This window comes from Brachycentrus maculatus, unplaced genomic scaffold (genome assembly GCF_059751285.1).
Source record: "Brachycentrus maculatus isolate JH-2025_06_01 unplaced genomic scaffold, ASM5975128v1 h1tg001428l, whole genome shotgun sequence".
NCBI lineage: Eukaryota > Metazoa > Arthropoda > Insecta > Trichoptera > Brachycentridae > Brachycentrus > Brachycentrus maculatus.
Window position 1 is genome coordinate 35,571 of NW_028282074.1, and position 1,434 is coordinate 37,004.

Consider the following 1,434-nt stretch of genomic DNA (forward strand, 5'->3'; position numbering starts at 1 on the left):
ATTCACAATTTAAACAGAAACTTTAAACGCCGTCGAAGATAAACTAATTCGCTTGATCTCAAATTTTTATTGCCCGAAGTAATCCGCTCCTAAAATATCTATGAGAACTACCTTCGTAATCCTTTAAGCCATATCCGAGATAGGGGGCATTTGTAAATGCTCTTTTGAAAGTAAATATATATGTTGGAGTAACACCCTGTGTTGTCAGAGAGGAAATGATATTTTAGTTTCCTGCTTGAAAATACTCGCTCGTTCTCCAGATCGGAGGGCCTGTGAGTAAGCAAGATATTTTCTAGAAGAGGAGAATTATTAGTAGCAGGATTTTCATTCGCTTAATAATGACGATGATAACTTCAATAATGAGAACATAAATTAGAACAAATCCTTTATGGCATGCGTTTATTTAATCCAGTAGTTTAGTTATTAAATCATCCAGTCAGATCATAAGCTATTCAGACTTTGCTGAAGAGCTTGACCAGGTTGCAATAATTATTATGAAGTCTAATTAAATAAATATTGGAGATTTTTAACAGGCAGCAACAGTTATTATTAGACCTAAATAATTCAAGTAATATATTGCATTATAATATTATTTTAATCATTTAATCGCAACCATGTTTAAAAAGGAAATCGTAATCGATGGGCGGGGTCACTTACTCGGTAGGCTTGCTTCCTATGTTGCCAAACAACTATTGAATGGTTTTTATCTATTTATTCAGGCCAAAGAATTGTTGTCGTTCGATGCGAAGGGCTCAACATCACCGGATCTCTCTTCCGAAACAAAGTTAAATTTTCGGAGTTTCTCAGAAAGAGACTACTCACTAATCCAAGGCGAGCATTCGTCCACTACAGAGCTCCCTCCCGTATTTTCTGGAGGACTGTTAGAGGAATGATTCCTCACAAAATCGCCCGAGGAGCTGCTGCTATGGGAAAATTAAAAATATTTGAGGGAGTTCCTGCTCCATACGATACAAAGAAAAGGCAAGTGATCCCAGATGCGTTAAGATGTGTAAAGCTTTCCAGCTTCCGTAAGTTCTGTAACCTTGGAGATCTTTCAGGCCAAGTCGGATGGGGAAAGCAGGCTTTAGTAGAAACTCTCGAGAATAAGAGAAAATAAAGAGCATCAACTTGGCACAAAAGAAGAATCGAGAAGGCTGGCAAAACTAGAAAGGCTCTCAATCAAACTGAAATAAATAAAGTCAGATCTCAACTCGCCGAATACGGATATTGATTCATCAATCGAAATATTTAAACTTTCTTATTCATTATTTATTGGATTTCTTTGCCAAAGAGTTATTAAATCCAAAGAATTCATGAACTATGAAACGAAAAAACAGTATATTACTGTTGCTCAATCAAGATATTTTAAAATATGGGCAATGAAGCATGATATATCTGAAAGTGATGTACATTTCATATTACAATTTAATATCA

General features: G+C 35.6%; 1 protein-coding gene across 1 annotated transcript; it reads left to right on the plus strand.

The window, feature by feature from the left end:
- The first annotated feature begins 614 nt into the window (after positions 1-614).
- LOC148299008 (large ribosomal subunit protein uL13-like) lies at positions 615-1,225 on the plus strand. The gene is given in 2 exon segments (XM_088276457.1): positions 615-695; positions 698-1,225. Coding segments are annotated over 2 exon segments (501 nt in total). The 3' UTR covers positions 1,118-1,225.
- The last annotated feature ends 209 nt before the right edge of the window (positions 1,226-1,434 follow it).